General features: G+C 39.4%; 1 protein-coding gene across 4 annotated transcripts in view; it reads right to left on the bottom strand.

The window, feature by feature from the left end:
* Positions 1-19,263, bottom strand: part of TOX (thymocyte selection associated high mobility group box) — a 236,137-nt gene extending 216,874 nt beyond the window's left edge. The window contains exon 1 of one of the 4 annotated variants that reach the window (XM_060775365.2): positions 18,449-19,263. In XM_060775365.2, the coding sequence (XP_060631348.2) occupies positions 18,449-18,610 (162 nt within the window). In that variant the 5' untranslated portion in view covers positions 18,611-19,263. Of the gene's footprint in view, positions 1-92; positions 126-18,343; positions 18,366-18,448 lie in introns of those variants that run through there. The other 3 variants (XM_060775366.2, XM_060775368.2, XM_060775367.2) reach the window with 3 other exon arrangements.
* Positions 19,264-19,684: the final 421 nt, after the last annotated feature.

Below are 19,684 nucleotides of genomic sequence, written 5' to 3'. Positions count from 1 at the left end.
ATGGCAAACACATTTCTACTCTGTAGTTTCCATCAAAAAATTGTCCGAAAGACAACTTATCCATGGGTCAATATAAATACTGTAGCTCTTACCAAAAAGGATTCATCCATTCTGTGAGTTGAATGGTAAAAGGCAAGAACTTAGTCTCTTCTTGGAGAACTTAAAAGAAGCACTGGTCCTCTATCATCTCCACTGTGGCATCATTTCTGGATTTTTTAATGCCTACATGGGAAAATGGCAGAGATGGTAGCAGCTCTTTGGCACTTTCACTCAAAGGAGCACTAAGGAAGTCCTAGGGAGTGTAACTTTCTAGGATTCTTGGGCTTTATTTCAATAGGATTTGCTATTATGCATATATTCATGTATCCACACAAAGTCTGAAAATGTATCCCTTGTGAATACAGCTGTTAGACTGCACATGCTATTAAAAAGGTAAAACAGAAGGTCAAGCTCAGGGAATTTTGAGGACTGGAGAAGGATGCAGAGAAGAAGGAAAGTTTCCTCATGTAGTGCCAATATCATATCAGATTTTGGGGTCACCAATGAAAGAAGTTGTATTTTACAATGCCCATCTTAGACATCATCTGAAACAGAATCATAAGCATGATGGTGGTATGATAGTGATAAGTTTAAAATAATGACATAATCTGTAATAGTTGGGTAGTCATCGTCCCCCCCCCCCCCACCAGGCTGTTCAATATGTTCACAGTCTCCATACTTAATACTCATATAAGACCATCAGGCTTTCTGAAGAACACATGAAGACTAAAAGTGATGGCAGTGAAGAAGGTGCATATGCTGACCCCACCTCCACTGTTCCAATGTGCTATGCGTTTTGTTCCTCTCTTTCTTAAGCACCTTTTTCTTAAGACATGGGGGGGGGGGGTGTACATCACCCTAAGAGGATACATTTTTTCCAGTTAAGATTTTTGCATAATAATGTGATAGTCAATAATTTGAGTTTTAAAAGTATAACTAAATACATTGAGTGTGATTAACTCATCCAAGCTATTGCTGTAGTTATGTGTGCGAGGATCCAGAACCTTCCAATATGTTGTGAATATGAACAGTTAAGAGACTTGAAAGGATTTTATTCAAGCTAGGAATGTTGTTGGATGTATGGAGGTCTCAGGAGCATGGCCCTCTATTTGTCCCACTGCCACAACCATAATCCCTTGCCACTAACTATTCTGTCTACAGCAGATGGGAATTGAATTCCAACAAGAAGTCGAATATCCTTCTATAAAACAGATTATTGGTATCATAAATATTTCAGAATACGTTATTTTAATGGATTTAATTTTAAGCAAGTAGGACACACCCTCCAAATGAATTATATTATCAAATCTTGTAATTAGTTGGAGGAGTGAAATCCACTACAGTGGAACTGTATCTTAAGTGTTCTAAAAACCCTTGTGGCATGTTTGTATTTCAAAGCACCAAGTTTCAGAATCAATGGGTTAAAACAAAGTATAACTCCTAATTTTGGATGCAGGGTTCTTGCAATTTTTTCTTGGCTCTGATCAAAACATACAAAACAGAAGACAAAAATTACTTGTAGTTCTGCTCCCAATGTCTGGATCCACTTTAGAAGGCTAGACATGTTTATTTGAAAGTAAACCCCACTGAGTTCAACAGTTTAACCCAAGCTCACTATGCATGGGATTTCAGCCTTAAGAATTAGCCTATTCAATGCCCATTCAAACAGATGGATAGTTATTTACTTAAATCAATGTACTTGAATTGATTTGTTGATCAATTCAACTGTAAAAAACATGCAGACTCTACAAAACACATGTTACTGGCTTTAGTTAAATTTCCACTATTTCCTAAGCCAGTTTTGTAAGTAGAGCATGGCCAGCCAGGGATTTCAGAGCCAGGGATTTCAGTTGTCAATAATAATATAATATTATATTAAAATAATATGGCATCCACTAGTGAGAAAGGTACAACACAAAGGTACATAACCACAGCCTTAATGCATTTAGACTTTCTGAACAAAGCAAACAAGCTGGAAAATGTGCTAAACAACTTGGTTAGTACTCACCTATGTTTTTAAGCAAATGTTTTAAGGAAAAGGGGTTTTTATCAAATTTATGGTACAACTGACCCATAAATATAGAGTTCTAAGGAGATCCACACATGATATACAATTAAAATCTCTATTCACATTCTTATAAGGCTGTCATTCAAGAGAAAAGCCTTTTTGACAACCACTCATGCGTACCAAATGCCAAATAAGAACTTAAACAGTAATAGTTTTGTTATGACCAGGAAGAGATTTTTTATCCAGAAGTTGCATTCTAAAAACAAAACTTTTTAAAAAATATGGGTAGAACTTTTAAAAAAAGAATATGGGTCATAAAATGTTTGTTTCACAGGAGTAAAGGTTATATGTGAAAATCTTTTAACAGAAATAAGTTAACCTTTCACTTTTGGAACAATGATTACCAGAGTTTACTGGTCGGGGGCAGAGAGGGGGAAGGACAAAGATTTTCCAATTAGATTTTGATCAAACTTGCTAGAAAGAGCTTCTAAAGTAAGATTTTTTTTTTGTACCAACACACTAATTGGAAGTAAAATCACTGAAGCGATCCAATTCAAATGAATATATGTTGGCAGATTACATACTCACGGCTATTACCTTAAAATAATGGATGGGTATACATTTTAACACAATGTTCACTAGAAAGTATTATGCACAGAATACAGATAATGCCACACGCATCATTTGCATTTCCTATTTAACAGCAAATCAAAAAAGTTATTTAATGCCTTTACAATATTTTAGGGAAAGAAATCTATAAAAAGAACTCAGTAAATCTTTGTTCATGAATCCGATGCTGATTCACGTTTCTTAAGTCAGTTGACCACAGATTACACATTTGTGTAAATTACATTCAGAAATGGAAAGATTTTCTTCTTTACCTATCATGGTCACTGACTGAAGAGAGCAGATGCATCCTGACTATTAACAGTCATGACAAATTGCCTTGCTAATGAAAGTTACACACTGAAAGTGCCACAACTGATTAAACTACAATTTCACACTATCAGAGCGAGATGGTTGGAAACCCCAGCAGTGGACAACTCTAATGTTCTGCCAACAGGCCTTCAGGGTACAGAGTGGCATTTAGAAAAACATACTGTAAGTTCCACATGACTATATTCTGAAAGACTGGGTATATACAAATAGAGAGGGGGAGAAAGGGAGGGAAAGAGAGAGTGAGAGATGTTTTGCAGAACATTACATGTAACAGTTCACATCCAAAGGTTTTGAAACTTGTGAAATGGATATAACATTTTTTAACTATTTTAACATCAATTGTATCAGAACACTGCCTTAAAGAATATTCCTTTTTGGAGTTTTCCTACCCCCAATCCCCCTTCTCCCTCCCTCTGAAACATTTCTTGTGCTTTGCATTTCACATAAAATCTCTCTTTTGTCAGTCTCTTTGTTGGTGCAAAATTGGCAGCAGTTCAAATTCAAAGTACTCCTATTCATTTAGTGACCATTAAACCAATGTCATTCTAGTTCACATCAGCCAGGGAGCTAAGCTCTAAAAAACATAAAAGGCTTGCTTCACCACTGACGAATAATGTGTACATTTTTACAGAGCTTAAACCCTAATGCTTTGCCTGAAACTAACAATACAATATATCTTATCATTCTTTTTTCACAAGCAAGCAGCTGCTGAAACGCTTGCCACTTCAAAATATCAATTGCTTGCCAGAGTTGTCCTCAACACACCCTGTCAAACTCATGTATATTGTGCAATGAAAATGCAGCAGGCAAAGCTCGAAATTGTGTCAAATTCTGCTGTAAGGAGATGATGTGCAAAGAACAATGTATGACAACCATAGACCTGCAAACAATAGCAATGGGGCCAAGGCACTACATATATCACAACCATGCCTGCACATATTTTATTATCTGTATTATATATTTAAAGCATGACAAATGAACTGTTGTAGGCTGTGTACAGCACAAATAAAACTCTGTCAGTTAGTCAGGCTTTTCTCATTTCTCTTGATGATCGAAACAACACTGAATCTCTGTGCTCTCTGAACATTTGGTTCCAAATCAAAACAGGAGGGGAGAATGCAAGGTTATCAAAATGAGTAGCAGAAAACATGAGACAATAGCACATGATATGAAAATGAGATTTTGTTCAGTTGCTTCTCTCCAAGGAGACATAACCCAGGCTACCTTAAAGAATGTTAGGCTATGGAACAGGGGGTGGTGGGGGTAGAATATCACTATGCCCATAAATTACAGTATACCTAATTTCAATGCAGATAAGTGCTGGCCTATTGATTTGCATGTTTCCTTGGCAAAATGGAAATCCCATGTGAATCCTCTTTGTCTGGAGAAATATATTTTATAAAGCCTTTATGAATACGGCGATCCCTGCCAAAAGGGAATATGTGAGCAATATTAGGTTACTGGCATACAGCAAAGCATAGTAAAACAATAACAAAACAAACAAAAACCCTCCTAAATAAGTGACATGTAGCAAGGAGACAGATGCAAACAATTCGTCCACACACTGTCCATATAGGCTTGTCCCCCAACATAAATGCATGCTTCAATGTTTTGACCGTGATTATCGTAAACCATCAGGTCTGAGTACTGTAAGGAAGAGCTTTTGTCCTATGATTCAAAACTAGTCCACTCAAAACTGAGCATTCCCCCTAAGTACCGTATCACGTTAATTGTACCACAGCAAGCCCAACGTTCACATAATGCCACAGCTTGCTTTTGAATGCAGGGAGCGAGGGACACAGTAGCAAAAAGATTAGCCACAGCATCCATTAATCTACCCACAGTACAACTAAGGTGTCAAAAGTCTTAACACACAACAAGCTATGAGTGTCATTAACTCATACACAGTTAACTAAAATGAATAGATATCCTTTTAAGGTGTTAATAAATATTTGGGAAAGAAAATAGGTATTTTGGGTGCTTGGGGTGATGGCCTTTACTGTGTTTATTAGCGGGACAATTATGCATTATTAACACACAGCAGCTGTACCTGAACTCCTGCCACAAACATAATAGCCTTTTATAGCCATCAAGGGAGTGAGATAGGAGGCCTTTATTAACCACTAGACATGATTAGCACATTATGCAAACTTCAGTAGGGAAATTACCTGTTATTAAAATATAATGTTAGTTATAACCAATTATCAACATAATGCTGTTGTTGTTGTTTTAAATCAAGCTGCTCAGTCTAAAATAAAAATAGTCATAAATGTTTTCTTGCTGGTCAGTCTAGAGATGGAAATTTCTGTAAGACTCGCTGCTTTGCCTTGTCTCTTCCACCACTTAAACAGCCACTAGAACATCTATAGGTCTAACACCATATTTGAGGCTTCTTGGTCATTAATATTAACCTCAAGAATATAAAACGAAACATAAATTGAAACATTTCCAACATAATTAACTGACCTGGTTAATGAGCATGGAACGTGATGTTTCTAAAACATGTTTCCATTATGGATACAAGTAGGCCTTGAAAGATTAGTGCTGCAATAAATTTTCAAGAGTTAACTTGAAAAATAACAGCATAATTTACTTCAAAAAAAGCTTAATTTTGGGGAAGATTATCCCATTATCCTTAGTAACTGAATACAGCATTGAGAGTCCATTATGAGCAGTCTTTTATGCCCTAGCAGAAAGTAATTAACATAAAATAAATCATTAACCATGATACTAAGCTCTACTATCTGTAGGTGTCTATTATTAATTTTAATTACTGCATTTGCCATATGTAAAATACACCTTTTATTTTTAAAATGGCTTTCAATTAAGAAGAATTTTCTTTTCTTTTAACATTACAATTTGAGACTGATATGTATAATGTGCATCCATTTAATTTTATTTTTTACCAAAAGTATAATGTTAGACTGGGCATGTCTTCCATGGAAAGCAAGACTTGTAGACAACGCAATCTGTTTCTGGACTGATTCAGAAACAAAAACAAAATTAATAAATACATATAAATAAACTTTACTTGTATCCTGCCACCATCTCCCCAATGGGGACTCGTATCACAATGCATCAGAACCCAAAAGAAGTACCATATCAGAGTGGTGACCATCATTGTGCTACAATGGAAAGTCACGGAATTGGTGCAAATTCAACATGACTATTTTGGATGTAGACTTTTAGGGAAATAAATTATTGGAAAGGGAAGGCAAAAAAGGTATCTGAGAAGCACATACAAGTTAGATCGTGGCCTACTAGTGAGTCACTGGCCTGTTTTTGGTGGAAAACCTAATAGGAAACCTGGTACACACTCTGATATTTTATTGTACACATCCCACATTCATCAACAAATGGCCATATCAACAAAAAGCCACAGGGAGGAGGGAGCAATCTTGTTTTCTGCTTCCCTGGAGACTAGTATGCGGAACAATGGCTTCAAACTACAAGAGAGGAGATTCCATCTGAACATGAGGAAGAACTTCCTGACTGTGAGAGCCGTTCAGCAGTGGAACTCTCTGCCCCGGAATGTGGTGGAGGCTCCTTCTTTGGAAGCTTTTAAACAGAGGCTGGATGGCCATCTGTCAGGGGTGATTTGAATGCAATATTCCTGCTTCTTGGCAGGGGGTTGGACTGAATGGCCCATGAGGTCTCTTCCAACTCTTTGATTCTATGATTCTATATTTGGTGGAATTTATGGAAAGTATAGCTAAATCGTTTTTGAGGTGCTAGATTGCCTACCCTATTCCAGAGCATACTTACTAATGGCATTTCTCTAATGTATGTTGTGCCAGATTAGGTGTGAAGATTTAGATCCAACTGGATTTTATTTTCATTAGCCTAAAGCAAAGAATGTGCAAAACCTGTAAGGGCTGGAGAGCATCGAAATCTGGAAGGTAACAGGTTCTCAACTCCTGCTCTAAACAGATCATAGGTGAAAAAACTATTTGTACTTAAGTGTTTAAGGTAGACCGCAGATACAAGGTCACAAAACATATATTAGCCATAAAAAAGGAACTATTTATACTTATCATTAGGAGACTAAATATTCAGGAGACTACAGTTCAAATCCCATCTTGCACAAATAAACACTGAGTGTTGGGTAATCTACCTACTTAACTTTCCCAAATGATGGCAGCTGGGGGAAGACTGAATGATAACATTAAGCTATGTACTGGTATGAGAAAATAGTCCTTTGGTTACTACCCTCAATTCATTTAGAGGTTTAAGCAGCACTTTGGAATGGGCATGGAATGGGACTGTCCACCAATGCAGATGGCAAAATTCTGCCATGTATTACTGCATTGGTCAATCCCAATTAAAGTACTTTATGTTCTCAATTAAACTAAGTTATCTTACTACTTTCAACGTCAGTCCCACATTTAACAGCAATCCAAACAAGTAGTTACCGGGTATGAAAAATGTCATAACAGTATCTTTATGCAAGTAGAACTATCATAGCTATACTATCCAAACCTACAGAAAGATTCCGGGAATCAAGAAATGTAGAATTTAAAACATCAGACCCAAATACACATACCCATTTGCACACTAGAAGAATCCACAATTAAAGCGTCCTAGGGAAGAAGTAGCCATCAAATATCAGTTTAAAAACCTATAACAAAGGAGAATTCACCATTTCACAAGATAACCTATTCCACTGTGAAACTGCTGTTACAATCAACAAGGGCCTTTTCATGTTTCATCAGAATTGTCTTCATTGTAATTTGAAACCACTGTTTTGGATTCTATCCCCTAGAGCAAAAGAAAACAAGCTCCATCCTTCATTCACATGACAGCACTTCAGATAGCTGATGGCTACCCTTATCACCTTTCAATCTTCTTTTTCAAAGAGAAGCATATTCATCTCCCTCAGCTGTTCCTCATAACTATTTGATTTCCAGACCCTTTACATCTTTATGCAAAGGAATTTTATTGCACTGTTAGAAACTGGAAAAAAATGAAGTTGGTAGCATAAGCTTTCAGAAACTTGGGCTGCGTCTACACTGTACAATTGGTATAGTTTGGCAACATTTTAACTATCATGACTCAATGCTATGCAATCCTGGGATTTGCAGTTTGGTGGGGCACCAGAATTCTTTGGTAAAGAAGGCAAAAGACATTATAAAACTTCATAACAAGCCATAACAGAAAGTGGTGTCAAAGTCCATCAGCTCTACAGTCTAAATGCACTCTAAGGCCCTTTCTACACTGCCATATAATCCAGATGACCAAATCAGATAATCCACATTATCTGATTTGAACTGAATTATATGAACCTACAGTGCCATATAATCCAATTCAAACCAGATAATCTGGATATTATGGCAGTGTAAAAGGGGCCTACTTCCTCAAAAGCTGACTTAATCCACAAAAGCTATCTGCTACCAACTTTATTCTCTCAGTTACTAAGGTTCTATGAGTTCTCTCCATACCGATATTCCAAACTAACACAGCTGTGTCTTTGATTCCTAGTTTTGTCACTCTCTGGACATCCTCTAGTCACATATAAGCCTGACATCCATTTCAAACTGTGATGCCAAGAATTGGATACCATGGTCCAGTGCCGAGACAAATGTGCCCTTGGCAACAATAACGAATCCAAGTTGTGAATCTATCTACACTAAGTATCTCCATTTTATGGCATGAAGTCTTCATCCAATCCATTATCATGCCCAAGAGGTATTTCAGCACTGTTTCAGAGTATCAGATACTTCATATGTATTAACTAAGAAGGAAAGATAGATCTGAACATCATTCAAACACTGGCATATTTCCTCCAAAATCTCCCAAGGTTTCATGTAGATTATGAAAAGCATCATTAACATTGTGACAAAACAGGCAACAAGTAGGCGAGGGTCAATATATTGTATTTGTTTGAATGCCTACTTCAAAGAGTAGCCAATCCTAAAAATTGTATCAATGCCAAGCGGTTAACAGCTCCCTAAGTGGAAAACAATACAAACAGATCTAAGAAAAATGAGCAAATAAAACTATTTTCACCCAATGCTGCAGCGGTATTAATCTCAACTCTAAGTAAACTGTCGCAAGCTAAGGGCACCAACAAAGTCCTTGTTATTGGTCACCACCCTCCTCACTTCCATAAGCAAAGTACCATGTCAAAGAAGAGCTGTGACCTTCATGTAGGGAAAAACTATTCATTGTAGTTCAGGACTTTTAAGGAGTGGGGAAAGAGTAACCATCTAGATCAGTGGTTCTCAACCTGTGGGTCCCCAGATGTTTTGGCCTTCAACTCCCAGAAATCCCAACAGCTGAGGACCCACAGGTTGAGAACCACTGATCTAGATATTGTTGAACTACAATTTTCACCAGTCTTAACTAATACAGACAATAGTAGAGAATGTTGGGTGCTGTAGTTCAGCAACAGCTTTTCCAAAGGACACATAATTCCCACCATAGATTAAGGCATCTTTAGGCAACAGAAAAATCCTATACAGTGACTTCAGGAAGATTTACTTTGTCTGTCTTCCCTTTAAAAGCAAAAACCAATTGTGTTAAGAAACAGACCAGAATACTAAGATAATTTAAGATTAATATGTCTTCCACACTCATTATATATAATATATATATATCAATTTATATATAAGTTTGAACTAATTGGATGTGCTGGGTTACTACTCTCCCCTTGTCTGGATGCATCAGCTACTAGATTCTAAACAGAACAAGAGGAGCTCAAAGGAAAAAAATAGGTGTAAACACTATAAAAGTTATTGTGAAGGAACAGAACAGTAGTAAAAAACAAGCACACATTTAAATTACAAGTAGAAAAATGATTTCCACATATTTATTACCAAACTAATAGTATACCATGGCATTATAATACAAATGGATACTGCAACAGCTACAAAAGAACAGATGCAAACATAATTTTTTGTTTAATCTATTGCCAAACTGGAATGCAGTTTTCATATGAAAAGGTTGCCATTTTCAAGCCCAATGCTGTAGGGGAAAATTGTTATGATCAGAAAATCTCATTCAGGTTAAAGAAAATCTGTCTCTTATTCTCTATAATTAACTGTCTGTTGGCACTTGCATTAACAGGCACATTTTCTGATCAGTTTATAACAGGCTTCTTGATGAGAAATGATTCCTTGGGCAAAACATTCACATAGAAGAAACACCATCTTAATTTTTTAACATATAAAAATGTTCCAAGGATGGATCTATGTACATTCTGATAAAAGTGGTTCAACCATGATCTGAATGGGCAATCTTTTACTAGGATGATTCGGATACACACTGTGTTGGCCTTGGTTATAAAGTTTCATTAATTCTTGTCCTTTGTCTAATGCACGTATTCTTACTCTAATCCTAAACAGACATGCCTCTGAGCAAAATTTGTTGGAATTAATGGCATTTTATTTCAGGAATCTAAGTATATTTTATTAAGTTCTGGATATTATCAACGTTCATGTTACATCTCCCTCTTTTTTACGATCAAGATTAAAATGCTCTAATGTTTGTGAAGTACTTCCATGCAGTAACTGTTCTGATATTTACCGACATGAAACTTTCAGGACCAGACTCTGAGGGCTACAAGCTTCAAAGTACTTCAGATTAACCTTTGCAACTACTTTCCCACCATGCTGGTCATGTTTTGGTTGAGAGCAACATGTAATTTATGCTGAGTTACTAGTTTACTATGTACACAAGCACAATCAAGGGTCTTCACAAGACTTGTGGTGAAAGGGAATCCATTGATGTGATAAAGCTACTCATATGGAGAAGCTCACTACAAACTTTTATCATGCCTGGTGAAAGCTATGATTTGGAGAGAAAGCAAAGGTCTCATTATACAAAAATAAGTGGACTAAATTGTGTCTAAATCACTACAAACTAGACCCCATCCTATAACTCCCCAACTTTGTTAAATATTTCTTTAAAACACTGTTAATAATCTATATGTTTGTGATCTTACAGTACTAATGTTTGAATTTCAAGTCTGACCTTTCTTGTCCTCGAACCAACAGGAACATAAACATTGTAGGTTGTACCCAGCTTTGGTATTGTTGAGCACCTTTAAGTCATTTCTGATTTATGGCACTCCTCTCATAGACTTTTCTTGGACAAAATATTTCAGAGGGCTTTGCCATTTCCTTACTCTATGGCTAGGAGAGTATGGCTTGCCCAAGATCACTCAATAGGCCAAATGGCTAAACAGGAATTTGAAACATGTTCTCCAGAGTTGTAGCCTAATGCTCAAACCACTATACCATGCTGGCTCATCATACTTAAAAGTAAACCAACTGCAACTACTGGGACTTATGCCAGTCATTAAAAAGATTTCAATCGATCACTCTAAACCTGAGTAAACCTGTAGCCCATTTGTGCATTAAAATAGGAGCTCACTAAGCGGGCATCTATAGCAGGCATGGGCAAACTTTGGCCCAGCAGGTGTTTTGGACATCAACTCCCACAATTCCTAATAATTAGTAAGCTGGCTGGGATTTCTGGAAGGTGAAGTCCAACTTCCAGTATAGATCAAGAATGGGCCGAAGTTTGCCTATGCCTGATGTATAGATTTGATGATTTTTGACACTACTTTAAGCACCATGGCTCAATGATATGGAATCATGGGAATTGCAGTTTGGTAAGGCACCGGCACTCTTTGGTAGAGAAGGCTAAAAACTTTGTATAACTACAACTCCCATGATTTCATAGCACTGAGTTATGGCAGTCAATGTGGTATTGAACTGCATTAATTCTACTGTGCAGAGAGCAGAGAAGACTTGAATAACTAGGCAGGTGTGAGAATGATTCTATTCTCCAGATTTTTTGGATTGCAACATCTATTATTCCTAGCCATCTCAGCCAATAGTAAAGAATACTAAAAGGTAAAGGTCCACAACATCTGAAAGACCACATGATCCCCAGTGAAAATCTATGCATAGCAACTCTACTGTAAGTCCCATTATTCTTACAAGGATGTTCAAAGGAATTTACTCCCAAATAAATGTGTACAGAATGACATCCTAACTGTGTGGCTTAACTGGTTAATAAATCTACCTGTATATAATCTACCTTAATTATATTAAGAACACAGCTGTTCTGAAAGAGGGGAAGTCCCTTTTTAGATAATATTACAACAGACACCATCTGAGTATTCACAATTTCCTATGCACAACAAAAAGAAAATGCATTTTTAAAATGCTGCCTATCATGTTAATTTGTCATGTTAAAAACCTGTATTTTCTAAATGTGTTGTTGGACGATTTGAGGGCTGTCACTGTCTTCAATCAAAAGATTTCAAGTTGATGAACTGAAAGACTCTTAATAGTACTGTTATATGTAACTTCGTTTTTTGGGGAAAATTCAAATCCCATTGGTTATTCTGGAAACTGAACAAAAGAGGCAATCATATTAAATCCCAATTTCAGTGATTTATCATGAAAGGTGTCACAGCTTATTAAAAATGCTAACACGAGAAATAAAAAATGCAAAGAACTCTCTCTCTCTCCTAAACAGAAATTCACAAGTTCTGCGTAAAATCACACTACTGGTATCAAAATCCATCCTTTCAGGATAATAAAGAACAAACTGAGCATTCATTTCAGTCTCTTGCACTCTAAGATAGCTCTCTCAAAGAAAGAAAACACACACATACAACCCTACTACGTGAGCATTTTAGAGTCTTCTGGATGGAATCCTAGAATTTAGTTATTTCAGAGAGAAAATAATGTTGCATCAGAAACAAAGCAGACTTCTGTGGAAGAGATATGATCTTGGTACATTTCGTAAAGAGCAGCATTCAATTTTTGGTTTGGTATAATAAAGACACAGTAAGAGCACACTGTAATTTTTTTCCAGAAAGGAGTCAATTTTAATCTATTAACAAAACAATGTGAACGTTTAATGACTAACAAGACTTTGTTGTAAATACTCTGTTCTTCTGACAGAAGTCACTTGGAAGTTTCAAAGTGCAACTTGCTCCTGCGGGTTTTCCCCCTACTATCGCCTGGTTTCTCCATCCCTGTTTGTTTAGTCTAGTTTACTCTCACTAAGCAGCTTGTGTTTTTCCACTGCCCTAACAAGTACAAGGAAGTAAATGGGAAATCAACTGGTGCTTCTACAATTTTCAATCGGCAAAATTCAGGAAAAAGGAATCTGCACATCACTATGCAAGGCTACTGGAAGCAATAAAAGCCATTATGGTCCATCCTGTTCTTGGCATAAGTCAGCATCCCTATTATTACCAATGTCAAAACAAAATAATGTTAAAGCAAATACTTAATAGTTCAACCATGGTGACTGGGAAAAATTGCAAGTGATCTCACTGCTCACAGTTCTTATTAAAACAGTGCCTGAGGAGAGTAAGTGTACAGCCCTTTACAAGTTTACAATGAAGTTATTATATCTCCAAAGAGGACAACACTAGGAAATTATTTTCCTACCACGGTTATAGAATGCACATATCCAGATCTGTTTCCAGGAAGATTAAAATACATCCATCTTCTAAGGTGCCAACCTAAAAATTGCTTGAAATGCAGTTCTCTTACAAATTTCAGAGATGGACCATATTACCACAAGTCTAAATCTGTCTGTCCTGCCCATGAGCTTCACTATATTATTTCAAAGGCTGACCTATATAGAGCAGCATACCATCCATTCTCTCTGTTTGTATAAGAGATACCTCACACAGTTGCCACAACCAACATTGTTTGAATTGTTCTTTCACTTTTCTCCCTCTGAGGTTTAACTGAAAAAGAAACATGAGCCAGCATAGTACAAACAGAGCACTCTATGCTGCAAGGGAAAACACAGCAACAGCCAAATAAAATGTTTAAGGACATTATTTTAAGTTTATAAAGAAAAATCTCCCTCATTTTTGAAGCAAACATACTCAGCAAAAAAGCAATGAAACACAAATTACTTAGGAGAGGAGAGAATGCCTCTAGAACATGGCCATATCACCCGAAAAAACCTACAACAACCCACAAATTACTTACACTGTTGCATGTTATTTAAAAATTATTCACTGCATCTAGGAGTGCATTCTTTCATTTGAATACTGTCAATTTTTAAACAGCATGTAAACTATGACATTACATGCCGGAAAAGATGCAAACATTGATCATCAATAAAGTGTAGATTGCAATCCATCAATTAAATTTAGACATGCTTACTTGTGTGACACATTTTAAGGCCACGGTGCATTTACTTAGCATGTTATGAATCAACACAAAACTTAAACAGGATTACTCACTGGAAGATGCAATCTGTTACCCAGTTTCTATGTAATTTAAACATACCAGGCAAGTTTACCTTCCAATTTTTGATCAATCTGAAAGTACATAGGAAACAGATCACAGGCACTATAATGCTGGCAAAAGTTACACTGCTTTCATTTTTGGGAGCTGGGGGTGGCATAGGTATGTTACCTTTAGACTTTCAGGAAATCAAGTAACCTTTGTATTTGCACTTAAAATATCTGCTGAAAAACAATGAAGCATTAAGGAAAAAGTTCACCGTCAGTTTATGAAAAGATTAAGTAAGGTGTGTTTTTGCAGAATGCTATGAAATTAAGGCAATTTTAATGAGTTTGGATGGATGGGCTGAGGGGGGTGGAAGAAATGAGATGTTCATTCAACACAGGCCTCATAGGGACCCAGCCAGCAAAGCTACTCTAAGTCTATTTACTATAATCAATGGTCACTGGCAGGGCTGCTTGACAGAGATATGCACTGCTTGAAGAATGTGGCCTTGTGAGAAACATTCCTGGTATGTCACTCCTGAGCTGGCTTTTTTTAAAGTTATTCAAAGGTACATTTCAAAAATCCACTGTTAATCCTTGCTAAGTTAAATAGAGTGTCACATTTGCATACTCAGAGAAAAGTTTGCTTCTTCTTTATGATGGGATTTAACCAGCTTGTTTTAAAAAAATAGTGCTGGAACAGAGGGTGGGGAAAAAGCCCTCTAAATTAATTGATTCAATGAAGAGTGATATCTATCCAAAATAATTTAGAACACTTAACTGGAAAACGATTTAATATATTAATGTACTTCCTGATTTTCCAATGCATTTAACTTTTAAATTAAATCTGGCCCACCATCTTGAGTGTGATGAGCGAAATGTATATTCAAGCCATTACCTTCTTTTTGAAGCTTTAAATCACAGATAGATTTAATAACCATTTGTCCAGTTTTCACTGCCAAATGGCTCTTGGGGCACTTTGGCGCTTATGTCATTAATTCTACCCAGTGCTTCTTTACTTTTCAGCATGGCAGGCTTACAACTCACAATAAAAGATAACAGAGATTATATTTTATAGTGGCAAGTCACAGGACAAAGGGAGTTCCATATAATCATCATTGCTGAGTGCTTAAAGAGCCTTTAGCCCACAAAGTGGGAGGGCACATTTCTGTCATGTAAACTTGGAGCTTCTGTTTCCATTTCCACTACAATGTACCTACAGAAAACTTTTATAGGCAAGATTTTCACCAAAGGGATAGGTACTACAGCCCAAATGATTGCAGTCCACAAATCTAGTTATGGAACATCCACACTAATGAAGCTATAAGAATACGTTTGGTCTCTTGTGCCATTAATCTCAGATAGAAATGGGTTCTACACATTAGGAATGACAAGATACAGTAGTGCTGGAAAATTCCTCAAAAGTGAAAGGTGTTTTCGGACAGTGCACCAGTTGTGTTCTTGAAGCAAATAGCAAAGCGGAACTCTAGTTACATCATTCATATCTGGATGCATTTTTTCAGGGTGCTTGAAGTAATCCATAAATACACACCCATGGTAATGGACAAAAACACAACAGTAAGGTTTATACGAGGCATGGTCAAACTTCCGCCCTCCTGGTGTTTTGGACTTCAACTCCCACAATTCCTAACAGCCTACCGGCTGTTAGGAATTTTGGGAGTTGAAGTCCAAAACACTGGGAGGGCAGAAGTTTGCCAATGCCTGGTTTATACCCTCCAAGTGAATACACAGCCCTTTTTGCAAGAGACATTCTAGCCATCGATCACTCCTCCCTTGTAAAGCAATAACCAAACACAGAATCATCTCCAAGCCACAAAAAAAGTGCAGTATTGTCTGTACAAGATAAGAGTTTATATCGTGCCATGCACACACTCACATACACAAACCCATCTGGTGCTGCCTGAAAAAGTGCCAGCCTTCCAGAGTAAGCTCTTAAACAAAAGCCTAGCAGGCACCGGGGTTTAAACGAATCTTACTAGGAAGGTTGGCTCACAGCTCTGTTTACTCTTCCCTCGTGGGTTGTTTCAAATAGTGTTTTGGAAAGCCTATACTTCCTAAACACTTTCCATGACCAATGGGTGCCCATTCCACAACAGCAAATGGAGGAGAATGGGTAAAGAAGATGTGCATCCTGTACAGTAAAGCATGAAGTGTAAAGAAACAAAACAAAAACATAGAACCTTTTGGATAGCATCCTATGGCACATCTTGGAATAGGTCCCATTTAACTTAGTGAGTTGACCAAGTTTAGTGAGACATGCTTCTGAATGCACACAGCAACACATAAATGAAAGCAAGCCTGAGGAAGTGTTTTAAGAACAGGGTTCAAATTCCCCCACTGGGAAACAATGGGCAAGTCACGTTCTCTCGGCCCCAAAGGAAGACAATGGCAAGTCTCTCCCAATAACAAATCTCACCAAAGAAAACCCAGGACAGCATTGCCATAAGTTGGAAACAAACTGAAAATGCACAACAACAAGGCATGGCTAAGATGGCATGGTTAGAGCACTACTCCTCTCCTGGCTATATGTCCATCCCTATTTTAGAAATCCTGCCTTCCTTCTTGATCCGGAGAAAACATTTTTTGAAAAATGACCCATAATTGTGTCTCGAACTGCTGAATGGAGTTTACAGAGGGAAGCAGTCCAGCTTGAGTCCTTGGGTGCTTCAATATAAACTTGCCATAAGATTTTTGAAATTCCCACAGTCCCACTCCCACCAAAACATTTCAGGCGCGGGCTTTTCTGAAGAGCTGGCATGGAAAGGAATTGACCCTGCTGCAGGCTGGATGGATACCATGAAAGTGACAAAAAAGAGGGTGCTGGGGTTTATTTTTTAGGTGGAGATGATGATGTTAAATCTCCCACAAATGAGCATCTCAAGCATAGAGAAGCACTACTTGCAAAGGCACCTGCCTGGCTTTCCAAGGGGTTCCTCCCAAGACAGGACACAGAGCCATGCCAGTGGAGCCGGGCTGGGTTGTTGTAAGTTTTTTAGGCTTTATGGCCATGTTCCAGAAGCACTCTTTCCTGACGGTTTGCTCACATCTATGGCAGGCATCCTCAGAGGTTGTGAGGTCTGTTGGAAACTAGGAAAGCAGGGTTTATGTATCTGTGGAATGTCCAAGGTGGGAGAAAGAACTCTAGTCTGTTTGAGGTAGGTCTGAATGATTCAACTGGCCACCTTGAATAGCATTTAATGGCTTAGGAGTTTCAAGGTCTGGTTTCTTACTGCCTGGGGGAATCCTTTGTTGGGATTCTGTTAACATTCCACAGATATATAAACCCCATTTTAATAATGGGGTTTATACATGTGGCTTGGCCACATGTTAGCTGCCCCGAGTCCCCTTTGAGGTGATGGCGGTGGGGTATAAAGTTTATTATTATTGTTATTATTATTATTATTAACTTTATACCCCACACCATCACCTCAAAGGGGACTTGGGGCAGCTAACATGTGGCCAAGCCCAAAGATACAATTCAGCAAAATAAAGTGCAACAAAAATTACATCACAAGAAAGTACATACAGTGGCAAAATAAAGTAAACAAAGCAAAATAGCATAATAGAAAATCAAACACAATGGGCAGGCCAAATGGACAAGATAAAATGATAAAATCCTGGATGAGGTAGGAGTAGAAAAAGTGTATTTGAGAGGAGCCCAAAAAGGGCGAACAGTACAGTTAGGCCTTCAATTTAGTACGGGGAGGGGGGGGGGAGTACATCGTAAGGACAGCACTGTAGATGGAACAGACAGAAAAGGGATGAATGGTCACTCTCCAAAGAGTTCTTTCCTAGTTTCCAACAGACCTCACAACCTCTGAGGATGCCTGCCATAGATGCAGGCGAAACGTCAGGAGAGAATGCTTCTGGAGCCCGAAAAACTTACAGCAAGCCAGGAAAGCCTCCGACAATATACGGAGCGGGGTTGGCTTTTCCAGAGGCGTCCAAAGAATGATCCCAGAGAGGGACGGAAGGCGAGCGGCTCCCCACCTCGGTGGCAGGCTCCTTCTCCCCCGCCCCCCAACACAACGGGCATTTGGAGCTCCCACAATATAAACACCCGGCAAGGAAAAGCGATTCCCAAGGCACCCCATCCCCTCCCCTCCCCTCCCGCGTGCAACCTGCTCCGGTGTGGAAAGTCTCCTCCCGCTAGCCAAGCCCCGAGCCGAGCCAAAGGGAGGGAAGGAGGGAGGGAGGAGAAGCCCCTCAAGGGTCCGGCGGATCACCTTGTTGCAGTAGTAGGGGTCCAGGCAGGGCGAAGGTCCCAGGCAAGGCGCCTCGGGAGCGGTGGCGGGAGCAGCCTGGGATGGGGGCGCAGCGGGAGGAGGAGGAGGCGGCGGCGGAGGAGGAGGAGGAGGAGGCGGCGGCGAGTAGAACCGTACGTCCATGGCACACTAGCACATCAAGCCCAACTCCTCGCCTTCCCTTGGCCCCTCTTTCTTGGTGATGTTCAAGCAGGAGAAGAAATAATAAATAATAAAGCGAGAGGAGTTGGGGAAATCAATGCACAAAAACCCCAACAAAACAGGACCCCAAAAATCCCCAAAAGGATTTGAGTTTAGGACAACAACAACAACAACAAAAAGCCTTCCGTGGAAGAGAGAGGGAGAAAAACCTGCCCCTCTCCCCCCAAAATAGGGAGCCAAGGGGTGGCAAGGTCTCCTCCCGCCGGGCAGGTAACTTCCCGGAGTTTTCTTCTTTTTTCCCTTTGCGGACTTCTTTGGGGAGAGTTCGCTCGCTTCTTCCCTTTCTCTCCCTCCCCGTCTGTTCTTTCTTTCTCTCTCTCTCTCTTTCTGCGTCTTTCTCTCCCCAGCCTTGGGAAAGGGAAGGAAGGAAGGGATGGAGGGCAGGCTCCGGTCCGGCCGTGGGGGACGAGGCTCTGGTGGGGCTTCCCCCCCGCGAGGCAGCGTGGAAAGCAAGGGCTGGCTCGGCGTGAGGCTCCTCCGCGAGTGTGCCTGCCGCCGCTGCTTCACACAAAGGAGCCTCCAACTCCAGAGCCATTTGCTGCTGGCCGAGGAGCGCGCCGTCCCGCCCACCGCAGGCAGGGGGCGCTGTGGCACCCGCCAGCCGGGGCCTCCCCGACTCAGCCGCCCCGACCCCCCGCCAGTTACTATGGCACCGCCTCAACGCCGCGTTTTCCATAAGAATAAGGGCGGGTGGGTGAGTGAATAGAGGGAGGGGGAAGGAAGGCAGGAAGGCAAGCAGGAGCAGGGGCAGTCTGAGCCAAGGGAGGAACGCGAGGCAAGGGGAAGAGGGCGGCGACGGGCTGAAGAAGTTTCAGGAGGGCTGGCGCCCCAATACTTCCTTGCAGAATTAACACAGTTAAGCAACACTTGAACTGCTATGGCTCCAAGGTATGGAATCAGGAAGCTGTCGTTTTGGTGATGCTCCAGTTGTGCTGAAGCACCATCACTCTTGGGCAGAGATAGCTAAAGACTCTGTGAAACTACAGGGTGAGGCAG

This window comes from Anolis sagrei, chromosome 4 (assembly GCF_037176765.1).
Source record: "Anolis sagrei isolate rAnoSag1 chromosome 4, rAnoSag1.mat, whole genome shotgun sequence".
In the NCBI taxonomy this organism is placed as follows: Eukaryota; Metazoa; Chordata; class Lepidosauria; order Squamata; family Dactyloidae; genus Anolis; species Anolis sagrei.
The sequence above is the reverse complement of the archived record's forward strand: the minus strand, read 5'-3'. Positions and strand labels throughout refer to the sequence as shown.